The following is a 23,578-nucleotide window of genomic DNA, read 5'->3' on the forward strand; positions in this document are numbered from 1 at the left end:
GTGCCAGTGGACTTCAGATTTTTCTCCCATTCATGGCCTAGAAAAATTCAGTCAGCCCTTCCTCAGCTGTCTCTCCGAACCTGCATACCCAGACTCATGAAACCTGAGAAAATGCAAGCCTTGAGGGTTACCTGACCCTCTGGACCTGTTCAAAGACCATTTGTTCCTGAGAATAAATACTCCTCCGTCCCTCCCTACCGCCATACTTCCAGTGGCTTCTTTCCTTTCTTATTCTTCTTTTTTAAGATTTATTTTTGAGAGAGAGAGAGACAGAGTATGAGCGTTGGTGGTCAGAGAGAGAGAGAGAGAGAGAGAGAGAGAGAATCTGAAGCAGGCTCCAGGCTCCAAGCTATCAGCACAGAGCCTGATGCAGGGCTGTACTCATGAACCTGGGAGACCATGACCGGAGCCAAAGTCCGAGAGTTAACAGACTGAGCCACCCAGGCGCCCCCAAGGCTTCTTTCTTTCATGCACACACTGGGCTCACCTTAAGAGGAATTTGGGAGAATGCTATTTTCTCTTCTCCATCCTGCAGCACCCCCCCCCCTTCCTTCTGGGGTGCTCTTGTCAGCAAAAGCTGATGGGGAAGTGAAGCCTGGGACTAGAGGAAAAGCGAATAAGGGGAAAGGGGAAGTCTGGGAGGGAGGCGTCAGAAGAGGCTGATGGGAGAGGAGACAGAGAGGGCGCCAGCTTAGTCTGTACCCACCAGTCCACCGGCCTCTCCAGCAGCTGCTGAGCTATGAGCCACACCAGAGATTTACAAGGTAGGGAAGGTAGAATCGGCAGAGCCTAAAATAAGAGTAAAGAGATGGACAGACCTGGGCGGGGGCTAGGGGGTGGTGAGCAGGCCTAGGAAGGCAGAAATGTGATGGCCCTGGGCGGGTGTGAGGGTAAGAAGAGGAATGTGAGGTAAGGAAGCATTAACCTTTGTGCCCCCTCAGGAGGAAAAGCCTTCGGGCTGCTGAAGGCCCAGCAGGAAGACAGACTGGATGAAATCAACAAGGTAAAAGGAAGATCTAAGGGGGCAGGGCCTGTGGGAAGGGAACCCTGGACCAGGGGACCTATCCTGCCTCTTGTCCCCCCCCCCCCCAACAGCAATTCCTGGATGATCCCAAATATAGCAGTGATGAGGATCTACTCTCCAAACTGGAAGCCTTCAAGAGTGAGGGGAAAACTGTCGGGGGGGAGGGAGGGGGGGAGTGAGGAGGGCAGGATTTCCCCAAGGACAGAGAAGGGACAGCAGAGACACAAAATCTACATTTGTGGTGGGAAGAAGGGAGGCTGCCCCTATTGCCCCCCTAGTTGCCGTCCCTTTCCTTGGGCTGCCCTGCCCAGCACCCTCTCTGTTTCCCTACACTTTAACAGGGCCCCTCTACCCGACCCGCACTTCCTCAGGCTGCCCTACCTCCTCCTTTCACATCTTCCCCACCTAGGGCTTGGTTAGCAACTCCTTTCTCAATCCCCTGCCGTGCCCCCTCCCATGGACCCTCCAGCCAGCGCTGACCCTATCTGCTTTCTCCCCTCACCCAGAGAAATACATGGAGTTTGACCTGAATGGAAACGGAGATATCGGTGAGAAAAGAGTGATCTGGGGAAGTGTGCAGACCCAGGAAGAGGGAGGTGTCTCCTGCAGTTCTTAGTGGTTTGGGAGAGGGCCCAGCTACCAGAGTAGGAGGGAGGAGAATGGGAATGTGAAGGTGAAGACAGAGAGAGACAGAGGCTCCTCTCCTCTCACCCCCATCCTCTGCCTCTAGATATCATGTCCCTGAAGCGAATGCTGGAAAAACTCGGGGTCCCCAAGACCCACCTGGAGCTGAAGAAACTAATCAGGGAGGTGTCCAGCGGCTCTGGGGAGACTTTCAGCTACTCTGACTTTCTCAAGATGATGTTGGGAAAGAGATCTGCCATCCTAAAAATGTGAGGGTCCAGTTCCAATCTCTCCTATACTTACCTGTTTTCCCCTCACCCCTATCCCCGTCTCCAGGCTCACCTACACATTACTCAGCATCCATTTCTTCCCTTCTTTGAGGGATCCTTCCAAGTTCCTATCCCTACCCCTTGTTCTAGTCCCCACAGCCCCAAGTTCTCCCATCTCCACTTTCCTTCCTCTTCCTCCCACCATAACAACCCCATCCTCTTCCAGACTTTCTTAAAAGGTTTTTTTTTAATGTTTTTTATTTTTTACATTTGAGAAAGAGAGAGAGACAGATAGACAGAGCTCAAGCAGGGGAGGGGCAGAGAGATGGAGACAGAATCTGAAACAGGCTCCAGGCTCTGAGCTGTCAGCACAGAGCCCTATGTGGGGCTCGAACTCATGAGCTGTGAGATCATGACCTGAGCCAAAGTTGGCTGCCCAACTGACTGAGACACCCAGTCGCCCCTTCCAGACTTTCACAGTAGCCTAAAACGTATTCTCTTGAGAAGGCTATCTCCTGATCCCTCTGTCTTTTCCCATCTCAACCAGGATCCTGATGTACGAGGAGAAAGCAAGAGAACAGGAGAAGCCAGCAGGTCCCCCAGCCAAGAGAAATATCTCTGAATTGCCCTGATTTATGGTAGGGGAGATGTGGTGGGATTGATGGGGTTCCTAATCACCCCAGCATGGAAAAAGAACACAGAATTGTGAGCCACAGTTACACTAAATTAAATAAACTATCCTCCTTCTCCAGATCAAGTCAGCTCGGTCTCCGTTTGGGGGGAATTTTATCCTGGGTTTAGGGAGAAGTGAGGCCCTTTGAGGGAAGAGCAGCGAGGATTTGCCCAAATGAACAATCCTTCCATGATTTTGTTTTAAATGTTTATTTATTTTTGAGGGGGGGAGGGGCAGAGAGAGATAGGAGGACAGAGAATCTGAAGCTGTCAGTGCAGAGCCTCACATAGGGCTCAAACTCACAAACAATGAGATGATGACCTGAGCCCAAGTCAGAGGCTTAACTGACCCAGCCACCTAGGGGGGCCCCTCCTTCCACAATTTTGTAAAGTGTCAACCACAGCAGATGGTTTTGTACTCCAAGGGAGATTCCAGATATATGATAGCCCTGATCTCAAGGAATTTAGATGGAACAAAAAGACGTGTGCAAACAAACAAAAAATCACTCAGGTCCACAAGGAAGAGCAAGGATTACCTTTTTTTTTTCTTTAAGATTTTATTTTTTTTAAGTAACTTCTACACCCAACATAGGGCTCCAACTCACAACCCCGAGATCAAGAGTCACATTATTGACTGAGCCAGCAATCATCTCGAGCAACGATTACCTTGAACTGATATTCTCCATTACTAGTCTTTGTAAATTTTTAAAAGATGTTTATTTATTTTGGAGAGAAGGAGACAGAGAGAGAGCATGAGTTGGGGGGGGGGGGTGTTGCAGAGAGAGAGGGAGAAGCAGGCTCCAGGCTGTGACCTGTCAGCACAGAGCCCTACATGGGGCTCAAACCCACAAACTGTGAGATCATGACCTGAGCCAAAGTCAGAGGTTTAACCAACTGATAATTTAAATGTTAAATTAGTCACTGAGGTCCTTTTGGGGAACAACCTGCAGAAACTAAGTTTAATGAAGGGAAAGGGGGCTTCTATTAGGAGGTTATTGAGAACAGATACAGGGGATACTGAATCCCTGGGTAGCAGAAAGGATTAAAAAGCCAGTCCCAGGAAAGGCAGGAACCTCAGAGTTCCTGAGCCTTCAGTGAGGCTATCACTGGACCTTTCCTCCAACTGATAGGGAAAAATCTGTTATATGATGGCTGACAGGACTGATCAGGGAATTTCAGTCCCTGCCTGAAGACTTCCCTTCTGGGTTCTTCTTCCCACCCTGCTTGCCTCAGGCGCCTCAGGCGCCAATAATGAGGAATGCGGAAGTAACAGACTATAAATTGTCCCCTCTGTTAATGTTCTGTGCTCAGATCTCTGGAGAATGATCTCCTCTGAGCCCACCGTTGTAAATAAGCCTCCTTCCTTCCAAGATCTCCGAGTGCCGCTTGGTTCTTCTGCCGGGTGATCCAGACCAGTTTGTGTAACACAACGTGTCCAGATGAGTTAACTTAGCAACTCCCAGTTACTGGCTACTACTTCTGATTTCCTGACTTTCCAGGAAGAGGTAATCCAATTAGCCCAGCTCGTTTCAGGTACTGAGGACAGACTGTTGGCTCTTCCCAATGGTGAAGCCAGGTTGGCCTCCTAAAGAGCGCTACAGTAACAACTGTATGGGACTTCAGATGAGGAAGAGGTCATTTCAAGTTGAATAACATATCCGAATATAATGAAATCAATAGCTAACTTTATTGAGCACCTACTATATGTGAGATACCAGCCTAAATGCTTTCCATATATTAATTCTCTTAATCTTTGCAACAACCCTGGTGATACTAGGGAGGATACAAAGGATCTAGAGCTTAAATAATTCGTTCACCCAGGATAAATAAATTGGGTTATATTCATATCTCAGACTATTATTATGCAACAACGAGAATGAACAAAGTACAACTACATCAACAATGTGGAAGAATTTCATTAACATAATGTTAAGCAAAAGAAGACAGATGCAAAAGAACCCTTACTGTACAGTTCTATGTGGATACAGTACAAAATCGGGTAAAACTAATACATGTAGCAGGATGGTCAGGGAAGATGAAAATTTTGAATGGGTGATCAGGGTAGGCCTCACTGAGAAGATGACTAACACTGAACAAGACCTCATGGAGGTAAAGGAGCGAGGCATGTGGGTTTCTGGGGGAAGAACCAACTTGGCAGAGGAAAGAGAAGCAAAAGGGTCCCAAGGTGAGACATGTCTGGTAGAGGTAGGGAGAGTAATAAAATCAAGGGGCAAGTCATTTAGGGTCTTGCGGGCTACTCCAAGGACTTTGAGAGAAACAGAGGCATTATAGGACTTTGAGCAAGGGAGTCCTTTGAGGCTTCCTTTGAGGAAAGGTCCACCCTGAGTGCAGTGTAGAGGACAGACTGTAGGGACAGGGGTAGGGACAAGTGAGGAGGCTGTTGCTATAACCCAGGTGAAAATTGAGAGTGGCTCAGATCAAGGTAGAAGCAGTGTATGTGAAAAAGCTGGATTCCAGGTATTTTCTCAAGACAGGAGTTTCTGTCTAATTGAAAGTGGGGAGTGAAATAAAGAAGGGAGTCAATGAGGATTCCAGGGTTTTTGGCTTAACTGTAATTTTTAATTTCCATCAGCTGAGATGTGGAGAGGACAGGTTTTGAGGTTCCGGAGATCAAATGTTCAGTGTTGGACCTACTGACTTTGAAATGTTCTTTTAGAGGGGCACCTGGGTGGCTCAGTCCAACTTCAGCTCAGGTCATGATCTCGTGGTTTGTAAGTACGGGCTCTGTGCTGACAGCTCAGAGCCTGGAGCCTTCTTTGGATTCTCTTTCTGCCCCTTCCCCAGGCACGTGCACTCTCTCTCTCAAAACTAAAAAATAAAACACTAAAAAAAAAAAAAAAGAAATGATTAGATACCCAATAGGAGATGTCAAGTACATATATGTGTCTTCAAGTCTGGAGTTTGGGAGAGAGGTCTGCGATGAAGATATGCATTTGGGAGTCATCAGCACAAAAATGCTATTTCAAGTCAGGAGATTGATGTTCATGACACACGCAGGTTGGGTAAAGGGCTGGGGTGAAGGCTTGACTGGAGTCAGTTTAAGAATGTATGACAGAAGGGGGCCTGGGTGGTTCAGTCTGTTAAGCATATGACTTCTGTTCAGGTCATAATCTCACATTTCGTGAGCATGAGCCCCACTTTGGGTGAACATGAACCCCACTTAGGGTAAGCCCCCCCTTCTCTCTCTGCCCCTCCTGGGATACTCTCTCTCTGCCCCTTGCTCACTTGCACGCTCTCCCTATCTCGCTCAAAAAAAAAAAAAAAAAAAAAAAAAGAGGGGCGCCTGGGTGGCTCAGTCGGTTAAGCGTCCGACTTCAGCTCAGGTCATGATCTCGCGGTCCGTGAGTTCGAGCCCCGCGTCAGGCTCTGTGCTGACCGCTCAGAGCCTGGAGCCTGTTTCGGATTCTGTGTCTCCCTCTCTCTCTGACTCTCTCCCATTCATGCTCTGTCTCTCTCTGTCTCAAAAATAAGTAAACATTAAAAAATTTTTAAAAAAGAAAAGAAAAGAAAAGAAAAAAGAATGAATGGCAGAAAGGAAATCTGACTGTAAGTATGGATAACTCTTCCAAAAAATTTTGCTGTGGTAAGAGACCTGGAAGAGGGGATAAGAGAATCATTTTGAATGTTTAAGAACTGAACTCATCTCAACTATTGTAATGAAGCTCAGGATAAAATTCTTACCTGGTTCTTGCTAATTTTTCTGCTCTAATTTTCCATACTAGAGAGGCAGTCTCTTAATTTAGTCACATCAGCTGAGGCACAGATCCCTAAAACCATGCCTCTGCTCATCAGTTCACTGGGCCTGAGCTGTGCACCCTTTCCTCAAACTTGGCTAAATCCTAACTAGTTCTTCACATTTTTTAGTAAGAGTCAAGTTTTTCTAGAAGCATTTCTGAACCTCCCCAGGCAGGATCTGATTGTATTCCTCTACTTCCAGAATGTATTGTGGATGTCTCCGGCGGCTTCATAACAGTTGTCGAAGGATTTACTGAACGGTTAGTAGGTCTGATTGGAGCACAGTAATAGAAGACAAAGGAGGAAACTAGTACCGCATTTCGTAGAGTAAAACCCATTGTGAAGAGAATACAAACTGCCAATAGTATCAGATATATAAATACATTCATGAAAATTGTTATAAAATTAAATGTCTTAGTCATTGGTTGCTGATATGCTAATGAAGAGGTTATTCCTACCCTATCTTTGTTCAAATGATTTGCATGTATTATGCAAATAAACAGAACTATCAAAAGAATGCCTACAGTGCACGGTGCCGACGATACACTCCCCTGGACCTCAGGATTGGCCTGTCTATCCACTTCATTTGCATGACGTGATTTAATAACTAGAAGGCCCCACCCCTCTGGAGCTTTCGCCCTTTACAAATGGACGCGTGTGTCGGGGACTCTTCCCTATTATCTAGGCTCCGCCCTCCGGCAGCTAATCCTTTCTGTCCCCTGCGTTCGCTCGGTCTCCTCCACTGAAAGCACTATCAGCCTTGCATCGTTTCCTTCATCTTCGCATCCCTACGTCTCACCGCTCCCATCTTTCCACGAACGCACGACGCACGCTCCGCCTCTCCTCCCTCCCCTCCACCCGCCCCTATTCGTCGTGCAAATTCTGCGCCCCAACCGCCCGGCCGACAGACGCTGCATTCCCGCCCCCTCTACGCGTCTTAACGGCCGACGCCGGGGGCGCGTCTCTTTAGCCAACCGGTGTCCTAGCGCCTGTAAGTCCCTCCTCTTTATGCAAATAACCTGTGCCTGCTCCGCACGCCCTGCTTTTTTTTTTTTTTTTTAAATAGGGACAGCCCTCGAAGTAAAGAAGGATAGGGTGGGAAGTGCCCCCGCCCTTTATGCAAATCAAGGGGCGTGTCGTGCGCTGAGGGAGGCGGGAGGTGGGGGGGTGCTCCCGGGGGCGGCGGTTGCCCGGATGGGCCGTTAGTCGGAGCCCAGCCGCGGAGTGAGCGAGGGAGACGGGAGGAGCCGAACCCGGCGCCATCCGCCGCCATCCGCCGCCATCCGCCCCCGCCCCACCGCCATCCCACCTCGGGGAGCCCCTAGGCCCCGGTCCCGGACCCCCGCGCACCCGGCCAGGTGAGTCTGGGGAGCCGAGTGCTAACGCCCTTTTCCGGCGCGGGAGCGGTGGTGGCGGCGGCGGCGGCGGCGGCAGTGGCGGGCCGGGGGGAGGAGAAGCTGCCATTAGCCGCCGCCATTTTGTCCTCCTGCTGCTGGGGCTTGCCTGCCCCTCCCCCTCCGATACCCCCAGCTTGGTACCCGCACCTCCAACCCCTCACACAGAGTGTATGCCCTGCCCCTAATCACCCACTGTCCTGGTTTCTTGGAGTGACCCCTTTCTTGGGCCGGTAACTCCACACCATCCGTTGCGCTCTTGGCCTCTTCACCCCAATTTGTGGGTCCCCTTCGCTACCGCCGCTCTGGGGTGGGCCGCGCCCGACGATCCTCGGAGTGTCTCCTTTCCTCCATATTGGACCCCCTCCACCATCTACCAGTGCTTGGGTTCCCCATTCTTGACCCCCCTGTTCGCGTCGAGTCACTCCCACCCTGGAACCCTGTTTTTATCCTGCATCCTTGATTTTTACGTTCCTCAGTCTTCCTCTGCTTTTTAGTTTTTCCTGTGTCTTTTCCCCTCTGTGACTCAACCCCTGTTTTCTTCTTGGGTGTCTTGACGTTGCCCTTTTACTTTGTTCTGTCTTTACCGTTTCTGCTTGAGTGTATTATTTTCCACCTGCTTTCGTGTTGATCCTTCTTTATTAGTGTTATTCCACTATTCTTCTGTGTCCTTTTCTTTCATATATTTATTTTCAAACATTCGGAGTCTTTAAACACCTACAGAGCAACCCCCATTCCCTCATCTTACCTGTCTTAAAGTTCTCCCTGATTTTCATCCTGATTTTACCCACTTTTTGCCCTGTGTTTGCCTGGATTTCCCACCACCTTCATCTCTTTCCTGTACGCCATTCTTTCCTATAAATGAATGCCTGGTCACTCAGGAACTGACTGATGATGCAGAGTTTGGCCTGCTTAGGGAGGAAGGGATATTGGGGAAAGAAATGACTGCTGATGGATATTCTTACTGAGGGTAGGAAAATGAAGTTGGTTCTGGTTTTGGCCCTATGATTATGGAGTGTGCTTGAGGTAGCTCCATAATGTTGTTTTTCTCACATCTACATAGGGTTAGTCAGAGCCCAGCAGTGTTCATTTCATCTTGACACAAGATTTTTTTCCAGGAACTGGGATAGGGGCAAGTGCAGGAAATGATGGGGTGAATGTTCCAAATACTTGGGGTTCTGTAGCTTGGGAGTATCTAGAGCCCCAGTTGTTCCATAAGGAATTACCTGGCACCAGCCCTCAGTCTGGCTGAGCAAGCTCGTAAAATTGTTAAACTCCCAGCATACCTTTGTGCAAACCTCCCCAGATGGGAGTGAACCTTCTGGGAAAGGAACCTGGGGTGCAGTTAGGGAGTTGGTGGTCTAATAAGTGGGGGATCTGAAGTTCTGTTACTTGCAGAATGGAGCTTTATGCCTTTTTCTGCTTTTGTCTAAGGCTGGGACTTGTCATGTTTTATTGTACATCTCTGGAATGATTTCTGTGGGGGGAGAAGAGATTATGAAGAGAGATAATGAAGTAGCTGCTACCCTTTATAGCCTGGCACAAAAGGAAGAGTGTGTTTACTACTAGGAGGATACTAAATTTTTTATCTGGATTTGCTTGGCAAGAGGTGTCTGGGGGAAAGAGACACCATGGCATTTGGGCTCTGTGGGAGTTTAAGGGACTGGGGACTTTGAATAGGCTGGAGGCAAAGACACCAGAGGGCCACATATCTGGGTCCCTAATGAGAACAAAAAGGACCATCTAGGTTTCTTTTGGAGTTAGTAAAGGGAGCAGAGACTGAAACACTTGGTGTCTGGCCCACAGGCTCCGGCACGTTTTGGGGGAGGTGCCTGCAGGACCCAACGTACTCAATGAGCTTCCAGCGCAATGTCCGATCGCTCGGGGCCGACTGCCAAGGGGAAGGATGGAAAGAAGTATTCCTCGCTCAACCTGTTTGATACGTATAAGGGCAAGTCCTTAGAGATCCAGAAACCCGCTGGTGAGGGTCCTGCGAAGATGTTCCTAATTCCTAGAGGCTGGGCATACATTTTAAAGCTCTTTGAAGGGAAATGGTTATAGTGCAAATATCAAAAGACTAGAGAAACACTAGAGACTTCCGAGTTTTATTTTAGGTCCCATAGGGGACGTTGGTCTTTGGATGAACACCATTTACCCTCCTACAAAGGCGTGTCTGTAGTTCCCTGTCTTTGGACACGTAAGAATCGGAGGAAGAGAAACATGGATTTGGAGAAGTCTGGGGCCAGCTTGCTTCCTGCAGGCTCAAGATCAACCATCCAACAGAGAAGCATCAAGTGTAATGCATCTTAGTTTTTCCAGTGGAATTTCAGGGATTGCTGAAGGCAAAGAAAGGAGTGGTTTCTAAAAGGAGTTTGGCTATAAGACATTAAGGGCATATAAATGGGACTTAGGAGAGAAAGCTGTCAGATCACCCATGTGGGATGTTTTTTCACCCTCTCATCTTTTCTCCAGTTGCCCCTCGCCATGGCCTGCAGAGTCTCGGGAAAGTTGCCATTGCCCGGCGTATGCCACCCCCAGCCAACCTTCCAAGCCTGAAAGCCGAGAACAAAGGCAATGACCCCAACGTCTCACTAGTGCCGAAAGACGGAACAGGATGGGCAAGCAAACAGGAGCAGTCCGACCCCAAGAGGTAGACAGAGGCCTGGGGGATCTAGAGTGATGAGTATTTTAACTTTGAACTTCAGAATGAGTTGGGGCTTGGTCTAGCCCAGCCACATAAGATCCAGAGACAGAGGGAAGCCCCTTTCTTGGCTATTCCAGGACTCCTGTTAGAGGACTAAGGAATGACACTTTCAGTTTTCTGTCAGGTGGCAGGAAGGCATCAACAGACAGCCTACACAGGGTAACTAGGTTATAGTATTTTGTCGTAAATACTTGTGAACAGTAACAAATGGGCCTGGGTTCACTTATCCTCCATGAATCGGAGAAGTAGGGGAGGGCATCGCAGATTCTGGATAACTTTCCTGTCCTACCATCCCTTTAGTTCCGATGCCTCAACCGCTCAGCCGCCGGAATCGCAGCCACTGCCGGCTTCACAGACGCCTGCCTCCAACCAACAGAAACGACCCCCAGCAGCCCCCGAGGTATGTGAAGAACTGAATGTTACTGAAGGGCTGGAGGCAAGAATGGTTTGTAGCTCCACCACCCACCGTCACGATTTATTTTTCTGCTTCCCCAGAACGCTCCTTCGGTTCCAAGCGGGGTAAAGTCCTGGGCACAAGCCAGCGTCACCCATGGAGCACATGGAGATGGTGAGTGCAGGGCTGCTTGGGGAGCTTGCTCAGTGCTCTTGTGGTATGTAGGAGCCCTGCACTATACCTTCAGCGAAGTGTTCTCAGTCCTCTGGCTAAATTTTGGGCCCCGTATTCAGTTTCATGGGCCACATAAGCAAATTCATGTGTCTTACTGGAGGGTGAAGTGGTGTTCCAGAGCTGACCTTGTTTCTTGGGGAATGAGCATGCAGTACATAGGGGGTGAATTTTAAGACAGGAACTTGATGATCTGGTGCCTATCAGAGCCTTCCACTTTCATGGTACGTTGTTTCATGGTAAATATGCTTCTGTCTTCTGTGCACCCCAACCCCAACAGGTGGAAGGGCATCAAGCCTACTGTCACGATTCTCTCGCGAGGAATTTCCGACCCTGCAGGCGGCTGGCGACCAGGACAAGGCTGCCAAGGAAAGGGAGTCTGCCGAACAGTCGTCTGGGCCCGGACCAAGCCTCCGCCCCCAAAGTGAGTGGTTCCCATTTGTGAGTTGAGTGGGTGGTGAGTGGTTGGTTATTTTTTGCCCAGAGCAACACCTTATTCTATCTCAGAGCCAAGTGTTGGCTTATTCACCTTCTTCTCCATCATTTTAAAGCTATGTTCCTTCTTTGCTTTTTCCAAAATAAAGATTCTACAACTTGGAGGGACGGAGGTGGGCGTGGCCCTGATGAGCTGGAGGGCCCAGACTCCAAACTTCATCACAGCCATGATCCCCGGGGGGCGCTACAGCCTTCAGGCCCACCCCAGTTCCCTCCATACCGCGGAATGATGCCGCCCTTTGTGAGTTTGCACATCTAGTTTTTGAGTGGTTGTGCTTGAAGCTTGAGATTTAGCAATTAGCACTTAATTTTTGGAGGGGGCAGAGAGAAAGCAGGGGCCTCTGACAGAGGGGAGGACAATAGGTTTAGGGAGCTGGTTGGCTCTTTGTCCCTCTAAGCAGCTGCTGTTGGGACGTTTTGCAGATGTATCCCCCGTATCTCCCGTTCCCTCCGCCCTATGGACCCCAGGGGCCTTACCGATATCCTACTCCTGATGGGCCCAGGTGAGTAACCCAGCTCTGGGTTTGTGATTGGGGACGGGATGCTTACTAGGAAGGGAGATGATCTTCAAGGCCCAGAGTCTTCTATGTGTATTTTTTTGGTTTTGTTTTCTTTTGTTTTTGACATTTATTTACTTATTTTGAGAGAGGGGGAGCAAGCGGGCAAGGGGCTGAGAGAGAGGGAGACAGAGAATCCAAGCAGGCTCCACACTGTCAGCACAGAGCCTAATGTGGGGCTTATACTCACAAGAACTGACAAACCGTGAGGTCATGAGCTGAGTGAAATCAAGAGTTGGACACTTAACCGGCTGAGCCACCCAGGCACCTCTTGTATGCGGTTCTGTAACATGCTTTTACACTCTCTCTCTCCCATTTGTCTTTTCATATGCAGCCGTTTCCCTCGTGTGGCGGGCCCTCGGGGCTCAGGGCCGCCGATGCGCCTTGTAGAACCTGTGGGTCGGCCTTCGATTCTTAAAGAGGATAATCTCAAAGAGTTTGACCAGTTGGACCAGGAGAACGATGATGGTTGGGCAGGTTAGTGGATATGAAGGATGAAGTGTTTTGGTCTCAAAAGGCAAAATCCCCTGAATAAATAGGGGGTTGTGTTGGGAGAAAAGGAAACACCAAAGGGTAGGGCAGACACAGGGGGGAAAGCCAAGTCCTGGTAAAGAACTGGGAGGTGTGGGAATGCCAAGACTCACAGTGGCATTCACTTCACTCAGAGGGGGGTTGGCGTTTCCAGTAGTGCATCCTATTACGTAGTTCTAGACCCCTTTGAAAGTTACCTGAGATTGGAGAGAACACTTGGGTTATTGCTTTTCACTTTTCCCTCAGGGGCCCATGAAGAGGTTGACTACACTGAAAAGCTGAAGTTCAGTGATGAGGAAGATGGGCGAGACTCTGATGAGGAGGGAGCTGAGGGCCAGTGAGTTCAGAGGCTCAGTTTTTCTCGAAGTAATAAACTCTTAAGTGAGCTGTTTTACAGCTGATTTTAATTCCACTGTTGGTCTGCTCACAGCAAGGAGTCCCAATCAGCTGCTGGTGAGGAACGGCCCCCTGAAGCAGATGGCAAAAAGGGCAACTCCCCCGGCAGCGAACCGCCCCCTCCCAAGACGGCCTGGGCAGAGACCTCTCGGCCTCCAGAGACAGAGCCGGGGCCTCCTGCCCCAAAGCCTCCCCCACCCCCACCTCACCGGGGCCCCGCCGGGAACTGGGGCCCCCCTGGGGACTACCCAGTGAGTGTCTACAATGAGGGGTCAAGAAGGGTCAGTTGTGGGAGATGAGTGTTGGCTGAGAAGTTGAAGCAGTAGTAATAGAGGAAACTGGAGGGAGGGCCAAGAATGGGCTACAGGACGTGTAGAGCGGTAGAGTATCTCTGCAAAGGTCTGGAACATCTTTGGTGTTAAGGGAGTCTGGGTTATAAAAGGAAATTGGGATGCTAATGAGGAAGAACAAGGAGACCTGGGTGTCTCTGAAAGGAGAGAAGAAACAAGATTAGGATGAGTTTGCCCCTACCCAGAGAGGCCACCAACTCAAGGCCGGTGCCTGCACCCGCAGCTAGAGACAGTTGATCAGTCTGTGCAAAGATCAAAAACCTGACGACTGACACGTCTGGCCTTGCCGGATCTGCCCATTGACAGGATCGGGGGGGGCCTCCCTGCAAGCCCCCAGCACCCGAAGACGAGGATGAGGCCTGGCGGCAGCGGCGAAAACAATCTTCATCAGAGATCTCCTTGGCTGTGGAGCGGGCCCGGCGACGCCGAGAAGAGGAAGAGCGCCGCATGCAGGAGGAACGCCGGGCAGCCTGTGCCGAAAAGCTCAAGCGACTTGATGAGAAGTTTGGGGCGCCCGACAAGCGGCTCAAAGCAGAGCCTGCTGTCCCACCTGCTGCCCCTCCTGCCCCGGCTCCACCACCTGCAGTCCCCAAAGAACTCTCTGCGCCTCCAGTTCCTCCACCAGCACCAGCCCCAACACCAGAAAAAGAACCAGAAGAGCCGGCCCAGGCCCCTCCTGCCCAGTCCACCCCCACTACAGGTGTGGCTCCAGCTCCCACCCTGGTGAGTGGTGGTGGCAGTACCAGTAGCACCAGCAGTGGCAGCTTCGAAGCCAGCCCAGGTATGGAGATGGGGCTAGGGTACTACCAGGTGTCCCAGCTCTTCAGTGTTTGGGCTGAGGGTACAGGTGGTATGGGTGGGAGGAAATGAAGTTGGTTTATTGGACTGTGGCAGATGAAAAAAGCTCTTTGCTCGTGTGGATATTTGAATTCCTGGATACGTAGTGACCTAAAACCACTTCGTATAAGCTCAGTCTGGAGCAAGGCGTAGAAGGCGTCTGTCATTTTGGTGGTTTCATGGGAATTTAATGCCACCGTCATTGTTCTTAAAAGTAAGTGCTTATCTTCAGAGAGGGAGGTGAGAGCTGAGGTGATGGGTATTCGTGGCATGCCTGTTGGTGTACTGGGCCACTGATGATTATCTTTTTTATCAACGCAGTGGAACCCCAGCTGTCCTCAAAAGAGGGTTCTGAACAACCAGAAGAGGTTCCTTCTCCTGCCACAACCCCTGCCCCGAAGGTGGAACCCAAGGGTGATGGGGTTGGTCCCAGCCGACAGCCCCCCAGCCAGGGCTTGGGCTACCCCAAATATCAGAAGTCATTGCCACCTCGTTTCCAGCGGCAGCAGCAGGTGAGATCAAGTTATTTCCCCCATTAAGAGCTGTTTCTGGGGGCGCCTGGGTGGCGCAGTCGGTTAAGCATCCGACTTCAGCCAGGTCACGATCTCGCGGTCTGTGAGTTCGAGCCCCGCGTCGGGCTCTGGGCTGATGGCTCAGAGCCTGGAGCCTGTTTCTGATTCTGTGTCTCCCTCTCTCTCTGCCCTTCCCCCATTCACGCTTTGTCTCTCTCTGTCCCAAAAATAAATAAATGTTGAAAAAAAAAAATTAAAAAAAAAAAAAAAAAAAAGCTGTTTCTGTCCTTGGCTTCGATGTTTATCCTGTTTGTAAGTTGCCTTCCGGGTCCCTCTACTACGTCTTGTCTCTCTTGTGTCTCTTTGGTTTCCATGTCGTCCAAGTGTTGATCACATCTGTGTATTAACTTTGCCTTGTTGTGTGTTTCTCTTTTTCTGTTGAGGGTGGTGTGGGGGTTTTGAGGTCTCTCTCGTCCCCTCTTCTGTCCTTGCCCAGGAGCAGCTTTTGAAGCAACAGCAACAGCAGCAGTGGCAGCAGCATCAACAGGGTTCTGCCCCACCCGCTCCGGTACCACCATCACCGCCCCAGCCTGTGACCATGGGGGCTGTGCCAGCTCCACAGGCTCCACCCCCACCCCCCAAGGCCCTGTACCCAGGTGCTCTGGGCCGGCCCCCACCCATGCCCCCAATGAACTTTGATCCCCGGTGGATGATGATTCCTCCTTATGTGGACCCCCGGCTCCTCCAGGGCCGGCCCCCTCTGGACTTCTACCCTCCTGGTGTGCATCCCACTGGTAAGGGCCCTTGCATGGGAGTGGGTAGGGGACACTTCAGTCCCAGGAAGTGGGTATCAGCATCTTGCTGTGGGAATAAAGGGTCACCGGTGAAGGAGGTTGGGGCAGGTATGTGGTTGTATTGCTGAGGTGGCTCTTTGTTTCAGGACCATCTTTGGGAAAGAAACGGTGGTCTTTCATTGGCCAGGATTTACTTGGGGGGATTCATTGATTTAGTCTGGGGAAACTGAGTGGATAGGGTGACTCTTTCAGGAGTGTGCATCAGGCCCAGATTTGGCAGGTATAAGAGAGGAGTTGACATCGATGTGACTGACAGAAGCAGATTGGGGAGATGCTTTTTGAGCTGCAGGGCCTGTCATGCAAGAGAGGGTTAGCTTTCTCATCCCTCTTGTTTTCTTAGGCTTAGTTCCCCGGGAGCGCTCAGACAGTGGGGGTTCAAGCTCAGAGCCGTTCGAGCGCCATGCACCTCCCCTGTTGCGGGATCGGGGCACCCCACCAGTGGATCCAAAGTTGGCCTGGGTAGGAGATGTCTTCACCACCACGCCCACTGACCCTCGCCCGCTCACCTCCCCGCTGCGCCAGGCGGCTGATGAGGATGACAAGGGGATGAGGTGAGTCTGTAGTGAAGTGAGTGCATTGCCACTGAAAGGGTCTGGGCTAGGAGAAAAGGTTCTTTGGATTATTGGTGCAGTGACAGGAATAAGTGTGAGAGGAGCGTCTGGGTGGTAATAAAGTGTTCTCTTTCTCCACCTAGTTGCAGTTTTTTTCATTCTAATTTCCAGTTTTTTTGTTGCCCTTTTAGGAGTGAGACTCCTCCAGTACCTCCCCCACCACCCTATTTGGCCAGTTATCCAGGCTTTCCTGAGAATGGAGCCACTGGGCCCCCGATCCCTCGCTTCCCTCTGGATGAACCAGCTCCTGCAGGGCCCCGTCCACTCCCTTGGCCCCCAGGCAATGATGAAGCCACCAAAATACAAGCTCCCCCGCCGAAGAAGGAAACCCCCAAGGAGGAGACTCCACAACTGACGGGGCCAGAAGCCAACCGAAAGCCTACCCGAGGAGTTGGAGGCCAAGGCCCCCCTCCACCTCGCAGAGAGAGCCGCACTGAGACCCGCTGGGGTCCTCGCCCAGGCAGTAGTCGTCGTGGGATCCCTCCAGAGGAACCAGGGGCCCCTCCCCGCCGTGCTGGGCCTATAAAGAAACCCCTGCCACCTACGAAAGCTGAAGAGCTCCCTCCCAAACCCCTGGAACAGTGTGATGAAAGCCCCAAGGTTCCAAAGCCAGACCTCCTCAAGACGGCAAAGGGGAAGATAGGGGTCCCCAAGGAAACCCCACCCAGTGGGAATCTTTCCCCTGCCCCAAGGCTTCGGAGGGACTACTCCTATGAAAGAGTGGGTCCTACCTCTTGCCGGGGCCGGGGCCGAGGCGAGTATTTTGCCAGAGGGAGGGGTTTTCGGGGCACCTATGGGGGCCGGGGGCGGGGAGCCCGAAGCCGAGAGTTCCGCAGTTACCGAGAGTTCCGAGGAGATGACGGGCGTGGAGGTAGTGCAGGTGGACCCAGCCATCCCCCTGCTCCCAGAGGCCGCACTGCCAGTGAGACGCGAAGTGAGGGTTCAGAGTATGAAGAAATTCCCAAACGGCGCCGGCAGCGGGGCTCAGAAACGGGTAGTGAGACCCATGAGAGCGATCTGGCCCCCTCAGACAAGGAGGCTCCTCCACCCAAGGAAGGAGTGCTCACCCAGGTTCCTCTTGCTCCTCCACCATCGGGAGCCCCTCCTTCACCAGCCCCAGCCCGATTTTCCACCGCCCGTGGTGGGCGCGTCTTCACTCCCAGGGGAGTGCCGTCACGCCGGGGTCGAGGAGGAGGGCGGCCCCCTCCGCCCATTTGTCCAGGCTGGAGCCCTCCGACCAAGTCCCTGGCCCCCAAGAAGCCTCCGACAGCTCCTTTGCCACCGAGTAAGGAGCCTTTGAAAGAGAAGCTGATCACAGGGCCTCTGTCCCCCATAGCCCGGGGAGGCAACAGTGGAGGCAGCAACGTGGGCATGGGTGTGGAAGATGGGGAGCGGCCCCGACGGAGGAGGCACGGGAGGGCTCAGCAGCAGGACAAACCGCCTCGGTTCAGGAGGCTGAAACAGGAACGGGAGAATGCGGCCAGAGGGACTGAGGGCAAGCCCTCTTCCCTAGCCCTTCCAGCCCCTGCTTCTGGAGTGGAGGAGACACTCACGACAGTTTCCATGCCCCCACCCCCACGCCGGGCAGCTGCCAAGTCTCCCGATCTGTCAAACCAGAACTCCGATCAAGCCAACGAGGAATGGGAGACTGCATCAGAGAGCAGTGATTTTGCCAGTGAGCGCAGGGGGGACAAGGAGGCTCCCCCGCCAGCATTGCTGGCCCCCAAAGCTGTGGGAACTCCCGGGGGCAGTGGAGGCGGAACCGGACCAGGCATTTCAACCATGTCCCGTGGAGATTTAAGCCAGAGAGCCAAGGATTTGAGCAAGAGGAGCTTCTCAAGTCAGCGGCCTGGCATGGAAAGGCAGAACCGGCGCCCAGGCCCTGGCAGCAAGGCTGGCAGTGGTGGCAGCAGCAGTGGAGGAGGTGGGGGACCTGGAGGGAGGACTGGCCCAGGGCGAGGAGACAAGAGGAGCTGGCCCTCTCCCAAGAACCGAAGGTGGGTAGGGACAGGCTATTAAGTTTATTCTAAGGTTAGACTGAGGGGGAAGGGAGAGAATCTGAAGGAAAGGGAAGTTGGGCACCATGGACTTTGAGATCTAAGGGCACATGGGCTGCTGGGCGCTGGAACACCCACATGTAGGGAAAATAGTCGGAAAGCAGTTGATTGAGTCTGGAGCGTGTGTGTATTGTATGCATATTCTCTGTTCTTTGCTCTCTATTCTGTAGACCCATGCCATACACCTAGAATTTGTTAGATGTGCTTAAAAACACATGGATTTTAACAGGGAGGTGGGAGAGGTTGGAAGACTTGACTGGTAGGGAAAGAGTTAACAATTCCATGAATATTAGAGTTGATGCTCTGTTCTCTTCAGCAGACCTGAGGAGCGTCCCCCAGGGCTTCCTCTGCCTCCCCCGCCTCCCAGCAGCTCGGCTGTCTTCCGCCTGGACCAAGTTATCCACAGCAACCCTGCTGGCATCCAACAGGCTCTGGCCCAACTCAGCAGCCGCCAAGGGAGTGCAGCTGCACCAGGGGGGCACCCAAGGCCCAAGCCTGGGCCTCCCCAAACCCCCCAGGGCCCCTCCCCTCGGCCCCCAACTCGATATGACCCTCAGAGGGCCAACAACAGCGTCAGTTCGGGTAAGCTGGAGGGGCTAAGGGTGGGAATGTCTCCATCCCCAGAAAAGGTCAGGTGCTAAAGGGGGCAGAGTCTGCCCTGGGGACCTTGATGATGGGTGTCTGCACTGAGCAAAGGTGGAAGGCTTGGGAGGGGCTAACAGGAAAAACTAGGATCAGATGTAGACCAAGGCAGATGCTGACGGATTTCCCCTTTTCCCCAGACCCCCACTTCGAGGAGCCAGGGCTGATGGTGAGGGGGGTGGGCGGAACTCCCCGGGACTCTGCCGGGGTTAATCCCTTCCCCCCGAAACGGCGGGAGCGGCCTCCCAGAAAACCGGAGCTGCTGCAGGAGGTGAGGGATGGAGCTTGAGATTGTGTTTCACTGCTCTTACTCCTGAAGGTTCTCACTTATGTTTTCTCTACTTTCTCCTGTTCTGTCATTGCGTCCTTACCCCCAGATTCTCTGTTATTAGTCACTTCTTGTCTCCCTTTTTGTCCCACACCTCATTCTGGCCCAGCCACTTCCACTCCCCAGTTCCCACCTCACTTATGTTTTGTTTCTGGCCTTTCTCACCTTTAGGAATCTTTGCCGCAGTCTCATAGTTCTGGATTTTTGGGCCCCAAGCCTGAGGGCCCAGGCCCTCAGGGAGAGTGCAGAGAGGCAGGGACAGAGGCCCTGACTCCTCACATCTGGAACCGTTTACATACTGGTGAGTACAAGTGAGCAGTGGTTGAAAAGGGCGATGTCAAAGAGCCAAGAGGGCAAGGTGGCCTCTGGACTGCCTCTCATCTCTGCTGTCTGGTGCTCTACCCAGCCGCTAGCCGGAAGAGTTACCGGCCTGGCTCCATGGAGCCCTGGATGGAACCCTTGAGCCCTTTTGAGGATGTTGCTGGAACAGAGGTAAGTGACGATGGGAAGGGAGTGTCTGAGCTGGGATTCTCTTGAGCACTGGTAGTGCTTCTCCACCTGGTCTGGGTTGTCCAGGGCTATTTGCTCACATAATTTCTCCCTTTTCTTCAGTTTGTATTTTGTAAACATTAGGTACTGACTGCTGATTTGACTTATTTTAACTTTTTTTCCACTCCTCTCAGATGAGTCAGTCTGACAGTGGGGTGGACCTGAGTGGGGATTCTCAGGTGTCATCAGGTCCCTGCAGCCAGCGAAGTTCCCCTGATGGAGGACTCAAGGGGGCAGCAGAAGGGCCTCCCAAGCGGCCTGGAGACCCCTCACCCCTGAATGCTGTTCCTGGTGAGGGTTCACCTGGCTCTGAATCCTCTGAACCTCCTAGGAGACGGCCACCTGCTCCCCTTGATGGGGACAGAAAGGTAAAAAACCAAAAACAAGAGGAATGTTTCTGGGCCTGTGACTTTGGCCCTACATTTGTTGTCTCCTCTGTGCTTCTGTGTTTTGGGGATTCTTTCATTTGGGAGACGTGACTTGACTTCCTTTACTTCCCCAATGTAGGAGCTGCCCCGGGAGCAGCCTTTGCCCCCTGGCCCCATTGGCACAGAACGGTTGCAGCGTTCGGACCGAGGCCCAGAGCCCGGCTCCCTCCGGCCGTCCCATCGATCTGGGCCCCCGGTCCAGTTTGGCACCAGTGACCAGGTCTGCATGGGCAGGATCTGAGTACCTTGGGTTGGGTGAAGAGGGGAAAATCTGGAGGTGGGATGTGGAGGATACAGGTCTTGAGTCATGGGACAATCTCCCTTGCATCACTACCACAGGACTCGGACTTGCGCCTAGTGGTAGGAGACAGTTTAAAAGCAGAGAAGGAGTTAGCATCAGTCACTGAGGTGAGTGGGAGAATGAGTTTGGTGGAAAGGCCTTCGGTTTTTGGAAAAAATGTCTGGGTGTGACCTGGAATCCAGGAAGCCCAAACATTGCTTCTGACAAGGCTTTTTCCTCATAGGCCATCCCTGTATCCCGAGATTGGGAGTTACTCCCCAGTGCTTCTGCCTCAGCTGAGCCACAATCCAAGAACCTGGGTCCTGGGCACTGTGGCCCAGAGCCCAGTTCCTCAGGCCAGCGTTTGTACCCTGAGGTCTTCTATGGCAGCCCTGGGCCTCCCAATTCTCAGGTAGGTCCTATTTCCTGTCCCATGATCCCTTTCTGCCTGCTGCCCCTTAGTGTCTTTCTGATTTGTGTAGTTGTAAAATGCCATTTTGTTATTTCATTTTTCTCCTTGGCTTTTACTGTAGTAGGTGGGGTGGGAGATCTTTTCTTGACCAGAAAAATGAGCTATTCCAGCCTTGCTCTCCCTCAGGTCTCGGGGGGAGCCATAGACTCTCAGTTACATCCCAACAGTGGAGGCTTCCGCCCTGGGACACCCTCACTTCACCCTTACAGGTGAGACTCAATGACCGTTGATCTCAGAAGGACACGCAACTGTGTCTCAGTGGGAGGGAAGGGGAAGACCTGTTTCTGGGGTATGAAACACTAGTAGACTTACCTTGGAACAAACAATTCTGGTTTCCTGACTCCTTCTCCCCACCTGACTTTTTCCCCCCCTCCAGATCACAGCCCCTGTACCTCCCCCCGGGCCCAGCGCCCCCCTCGGCACTGCTTTCTGGGGTAGCTGTCAAGGGCCAGTTTTTGGATTTCTCCGCACTGCAAGCAACAGAGCTGGGGAAGCTGCCAGCTGGGGGAATCCTCTACCCTCCACCTTCCTTCCTCTACTCTCCAGCTTTCTGCCCCAGCCCTTTGCCCGACCCACCCTTGCTTCAGGTGAGAGGTGGGCAGGTGCTGGGCTTCGGGAGCTAGGGGTGGGGGAGAATGCTTTTGGGAGTTGACATTTCTCCCTGTTGTCTCCCAACAGGTGCGCCAGGATCTGCCATCCCCCTCAGATTTTTATTCTACTCCTCTGCAACCTGGTGGCCAAAGTGGGTTCCTCCCCTCAGGGGCCCCTGCCCAACAGGTACCTTTTGTTACTTGTCCCTCATTGTTTTCTCTACCCAATTTCTAGCTTTTTTGTCTGACTGTTTCTGGTTTTGTGACCTTCCTCCCTGCCCTTAATACCCTCCCCTCGACATTATTTCTTAACTACAGATGCTTCTACCCATGGTGGACTCACAGCTGCCTGTGGTGAACTTTGGCTCCCTGCCACCAGCACCACCTCCTGCCCCACCGCCCCTTTCTCTGTTACCTGTGGGCCCTGCTCTGCAGCCCCCCAGCCTGGCTGTGCGGCCCCCACCTGCTCCTGCTACTCGGGTGCTGCCTTCACCTGCCAGACCCTTCCCCCCTAGCTTGGGGCGAGCCGAGGTAAGGTATAGGAACTGAAGTGCGAGGGAACTCCTAAGAGCTAGGGGTAGGGATTCAGAATCTCTAGGTGAATTGGGTTGGGAGGCAGGAGGCTCATGAATTTTTTTTCCTTCAGCTGCACCCAGTGGAACTAAAGCCCTTCCAGGATTATCGGAAACTGAGCAGCAACCTTGGGGGACCTGGGTCGTCACGTACTCCCCCAGCTGGAAGGCAAGAGGAGGGAGAGGGGATGCAGACTGCTCACCCTTAAGGAGTTTCTTACTAAGGGGCCAGGGAACAGGGGTCAGGCTTGCCTTAAAAACTTTTTCCTTTAGGTCATTCTCTGGCCTCAATTCCCGTCTCAAGGCCCCACCATCTACCTATAGCGGAGTCTTCCGCACCCAGCGCATCGACCTCTACCAGCAGGTGAAGGGGAGACCCCTGTGGCCCCAAGTCTGAATCCAAGAGTTACCATCTGAGTTCCTGTCTTTTCCATCCCTGACTTCCCAGTATGACCTCTATGTACCTATATCCTAGGCCTCCCCACCGGATGCCCTGCGCTGGATGCCGAAGCCTTGGGAGCGGACAGGGCCACCTTCTCGAGAGGGGCCTTCCCGACGGGCAGAGGAGCCTGGGTCTCGAGGGGACAAGGATCCTGGGTTGCCCCCACCCCGCTGAGGGAGTTCCCCTTGCCCCCCACCCCCCGGGGCTTGTATATAGATTATAAATATATAAGGGGGAAAGGGGTGGGTGGGGAGGGGTTGTGGGGCTGGGGCCTCACTTCCCCTCCACCCCCCTCCCCTGGTCCCCTATCCCTGGGGCCGTTTGTTAAAAAAGAGTAATAAAAGGATTAAAAAATTTTTCTGAAATGATTTTGGGGATGGGTTGGTTGTTTGCAATCTTTTTGTACCATAGTACAGTCCCCAGTGAAGTGGTTTTACGGAATTTACTTACCCTAGTGATCTGTTGTAACGAGCTATCTCAAAATTTGACCATTTTATTGTATATTGAAGTCTTATGGACTGGGAATTAGGGCTGGCTTCCACTGGGCGATGGGTTTCTTGTGCGAGTGAGTGAGGTCTGTTGGTTACCAGTCTGCAGCTGATGGTTGGGCTGGTCACATAGGGCTGCCCTCAGGTGTCTGGGGCTTTGGTGGCACACCTGGAAGGTAGAATCCCACTGGACTGTCACTAGGGACATCAGGCCAATTATGTCCTTGAGCTAGTGCTCAAAGAGGTCCTGGTGGCTGCTGTAAAGTGTAGGACCTGGCCTTAGCAGGGCTCTTCTGCCACATCCAGTTGGTCCAGCACGGAGCTAACAAACAGGGAGGGGACCACAACTGCATCTCAAAGGGAGTAGCAAAGGATTGGCATCCTTGTGTCGTTTTGGTCCTGGCTACAAACGAGAGGACATGCCTTTAAAGTTGTCATGGACTCCGTTCAAGCATGAACAGTAGGCTCCTTGGACCAGGTAGAGGAGTTCCACCACTGTCAAACTTGGCTAGGCTTGCT

General features: G+C 52.2%; 2 protein-coding genes and 1 non-coding gene across 9 annotated transcripts; all 3 read left to right on the top strand.

The window, feature by feature from the left end:
* Positions 1-409: 409 nt before the first annotated feature.
* AIF1 (allograft inflammatory factor 1) lies at positions 410-2,670 on the top strand. 4 transcript variants are annotated; one of them, XM_043571816.1, is made up of 6 exons: positions 433-764; positions 942-1,003; positions 1,096-1,162; positions 1,434-1,572; positions 1,755-1,917; positions 2,465-2,670. In XM_043571816.1, exons 2-6 carry the CDS (start codon positions 990-992, stop codon positions 2,547-2,549), a joined length of 468 nt encoding a protein of 155 aa, XP_043427751.1. In that variant the 5' UTR covers positions 433-764; positions 942-989; the 3' UTR covers positions 2,550-2,670. The 4 variants fall into 4 exon arrangements, with proteins under 4 accessions (XP_043427750.1, XP_043427753.1, XP_043427751.1 ...); XM_043571817.1 differs by having other exon boundaries at positions 437-764; positions 1,531-1,572; XM_043571815.1 differs by lacking the exon at positions 1,096-1,162 and having other exon boundaries at positions 410-764.
* Positions 2,671-7,485: 4,815 nt separating this feature from the next.
* Positions 7,486-22,939, top strand: PRRC2A (proline rich coiled-coil 2A). Of its 4 annotated transcripts, none has more exons than XM_043571728.1 (31): positions 7,486-7,703; positions 9,546-9,720; positions 10,212-10,389; positions 10,744-10,843; positions 10,939-11,011; positions 11,349-11,492; positions 11,653-11,804; positions 11,987-12,066; positions 12,455-12,597; positions 12,898-12,988; positions 13,082-13,298; positions 13,704-14,178; positions 14,556-14,746; positions 15,243-15,540; positions 15,941-16,151; positions 16,343-18,208; positions 18,585-18,850; positions 19,051-19,181; positions 19,410-19,539; positions 19,645-19,730; positions 19,922-20,155; positions 20,295-20,435; positions 20,555-20,623; positions 20,740-20,907; positions 21,094-21,176; positions 21,344-21,554; positions 21,646-21,744; positions 21,876-22,088; positions 22,204-22,298; positions 22,403-22,493; positions 22,605-22,939. In XM_043571728.1, exons 2-31 carry the CDS (start codon positions 9,609-9,611, stop codon positions 22,743-22,745), a joined length of 6,489 nt encoding a protein of 2,162 aa, XP_043427663.1. In that variant the 5' UTR covers positions 7,486-7,703; positions 9,546-9,608; the 3' UTR covers positions 22,746-22,939. The 4 variants fall into 4 exon arrangements, with proteins under 4 accessions (XP_043427663.1, XP_043427664.1, XP_043427665.1 ...); XM_043571729.1 differs by having other exon boundaries at positions 18,588-18,850; XM_043571730.1 differs by lacking the exon at positions 20,555-20,623.
* On the top strand, positions 9,894-10,024 carry LOC122478308. Its single transcript, XR_006295933.1, has one exon. It is a non-coding gene; the product is annotated as a small nucleolar RNA SNORA38 (small nucleolar RNA).
* Positions 22,940-23,578: the final 639 nt, after the last annotated feature.

Source organism: Prionailurus bengalensis, assembly GCF_016509475.1.
Source record: "Prionailurus bengalensis isolate Pbe53 chromosome B2 unlocalized genomic scaffold, Fcat_Pben_1.1_paternal_pri B2_random_Un_scaffold_46, whole genome shotgun sequence".
NCBI lineage: Eukaryota > Metazoa > Chordata > Mammalia > Carnivora > Felidae > Prionailurus > Prionailurus bengalensis.

Coding starts and splice junctions, on each gene's coding strand:
- AIF1 (XM_043571815.1), top strand. CDS start 740: ATGAGCCACACCAGAGATTTACAAG. Junction 765..941: donor CCACACCAGAGATTTACAAG/GTAGGGAAGGTA, acceptor GTGCCCCCTCAG/GAGGAAAAGCCTTCGGGCTG. Junction 1,004..1,433: donor GACTGGATGAAATCAACAAG/GTAAAAGGAAGA, acceptor TTCCCCACCTAG/GGCTTGGTTAGCAACTCCTT.
- PRRC2A (XM_043571728.1), top strand. CDS start 9,609: ATGTCCGATCGCTCGGGGCCGACTGCCAAGGGGAAGGATGGAAAGAAG. Junction 9,721..10,211: donor AGAGATCCAGAAACCCGCTG/GTGAGGGTCCTG, acceptor TCTTTTCTCCAG/TTGCCCCTCGCCATGGCCTG. Junction 11,805..11,986: donor GCGGAATGATGCCGCCCTTT/GTGAGTTTGCAC, acceptor GACGTTTTGCAG/ATGTATCCCCCGTATCTCCC.